Source organism: Pygoscelis adeliae, unplaced genomic scaffold (assembly GCF_000699105.1).
Source record: "Pygoscelis adeliae isolate BGI_AS28 unplaced genomic scaffold, ASM69910v1 Scaffold973, whole genome shotgun sequence".
Taxonomy (NCBI): Eukaryota; Metazoa; Chordata; class Aves; order Sphenisciformes; family Spheniscidae; genus Pygoscelis; species Pygoscelis adeliae.
The window spans coordinates 5,371-7,391 of record NW_008824427.1 but is presented as its reverse complement, the minus strand read 5'-3'; the positions used below and the strand labels follow the sequence as shown (position 1 = coordinate 7,391).

Genomic DNA, 2,021 nt, shown 5'->3' with positions numbered 1-2,021 from the left:
GCCCTCAGCATAAGAAAGACACGGACCTGTTGGAGCAGGTCCAGAGGAGGCCACGAAAATGATCAGGGGGATGGAACCCCTCTGCTGTGAAGAAAGGCTGAGAGGGTTGGGGCTGTTCAGCCCAGAGGAGAGAAGGCTTTGGGGAGACCTTGCTGCGGCCTTCCAATATATAAAGGGGGTTTATAATAAAGACAGGGACAGACCTTTTATCAGGGCCTGCAGCGATAGGAGCAGGGGCAATGGTTTTACACTGAAAGAGGGGAGATTTAGACTAGATGTAAGGAAGAAATGTTTTACGCTGGGGGTGGTGAGACACTGGCCCAGGTCGCCCAGAGAGGTGGTGGATGCCCCATCCCTGGAAACATTCCAGGTCAGGCTGGACGGGGCTCTGAGCAACCTGATCTAGTTGAAGATGTCCCTGCCCAGGGCAGGGGGGTTGGACTAGACGAGCGTTAAAGGTCCCTTCCAACCCAAACCCTTCTGTGAGTCTATGATCAAGTGTACGGGGCAGTCAACGGGCACACTGAATCCTTGGGGTGGTTTTTGCGGGACAAAGGAATGAATTAAACGGAAGGTGGATGTATGAGAGCAAATCTGCTGTGCCACAACGTGAGCCTTACCGTAGGATGCCTTCTGGTCCGTGTCGGAGTTCCCCATGGTGGAACCCTTCCAGTGGCCTGGAAACTGGTTTAGATTGGCCACATTGGCTGCAAAGGAGAGGGGGGAAAAAAACTGTCAAGAAGGAGAATAAAAACCTACAAGAGAGCCGAGCGAACCAACAGCTCCTGGCAGGGACAGATTTACTTCCCCAGCCCTTTTCCAGCTTTTGAAGAATCTTGCAGGGCCCGGAGGGGTGTTTTGCCCCGGACCTGCTTGGAAACTCCTGTTGCAACAACACGAAGAAGGGGTGAGTGGACCCACCGGGCAAACCAACGTGACCAAAGTGTTTGCAAGCAGCCAGGCCGAGGACAGTGCCTGTTGTGAAACTCCAGCTAAGGAAACAAGAGTGGAATTTCCTTTATGTGTAACAAATACATACCATCCCTCCCCTTCCAGGCACGATTATTACATCTACACCGCACCCCTTACAGGGCATCTGAAGTTTCCTTTAAGGGCATGATGTAACTCTTTCATCGCGGTGGATTTTCAAACCTAACCCACGCAGAAAGGAACCGGGATCTGGTACAGGACTTTGGATGGAGCTGGCGTCCTCCAGGCTTTAGAAGGTCAAACCCCCCGCAAGCCCCTCAAGGACAAGTCAAAGTACCAACAGTATATACGTTTGGCATGTAAAGCACTTAATCTCCCTCAAAGCCTGTTGTATATTAACGGGAGATTTCCTTGTAGCAAGGCAGTATTGGTTCAGCGAAGACATAAAAGGAGAACATTAGCCAGGAAATCATTTTAAGTGATTTGAACCCATTTTAGGTTTCCAAAGATTAATTCCCCGGTTCCATAACCAGCTCCAAAGGTGGTCTGCAACCAAGCCAGGCACGCAAAAATAATCCAGAGAGGGTTACTTCATGCAGGGCTGGAGCGATACCGTTTCTTGCAGGCAGGGCTACAGCTGTCATTTACCTATCCAAATAGGCTCAAGATTTTATCGTTGACTCTAGGGCAACAAGATGAACAAAGCACACTCCAGGAGCTCTCGACTCAGCACAACTCGCCCCTCGCGCCCGCCAACAAACCTGCCCAGGCGCAGCGCTCGGGGAAGGAGTTCGCTTATTCCGCCACTTTGCAAATAGTCTCGAGTGTTTGCTCGGGACGAGCACGTAGGAGAACTCACCTGTGCCGGTGCGGAGCGGGGCGCTGAGGTTTCACCAAACCGTAAGATTGCCCATCCCGCCTTTTTTTTTTTCTTTTGCCGCCCCCCCACGGCTGGATGCCAGCCAGCTCTGCCTCTCCTGCAGAGCAGAAACCCGGTGCTAAAGTCACCAGCTCTTCCAGCCTCACCGGGGGCGGCGGAAAGCGGCTCCCGCCTGCGAGGCGTTCGCCCCGGGCCGGGGGGGCGGGGGGGG

General features: G+C 53.1%; 1 protein-coding gene across 1 annotated transcript in view; it reads right to left on the bottom strand.

The window, feature by feature from the left end:
* Window positions 1–727, bottom strand: part of SLC11A2 (solute carrier family 11 (proton-coupled divalent metal ion transporter), member 2) — an 11,779-nt gene extending 11,052 nt beyond the window's left edge. The window contains exon 1 of the mRNA XM_009320929.1: window positions 621–727. Coding sequence (XP_009319204.1) covers window positions 621–657 — 37 coding nt within the window. The 5' untranslated portion in view covers window positions 658–727. The remainder of the gene's footprint in view (window positions 1–620) is intronic.
* Between the last annotated feature and the right edge of the window lie 1,294 nt (window positions 728–2,021).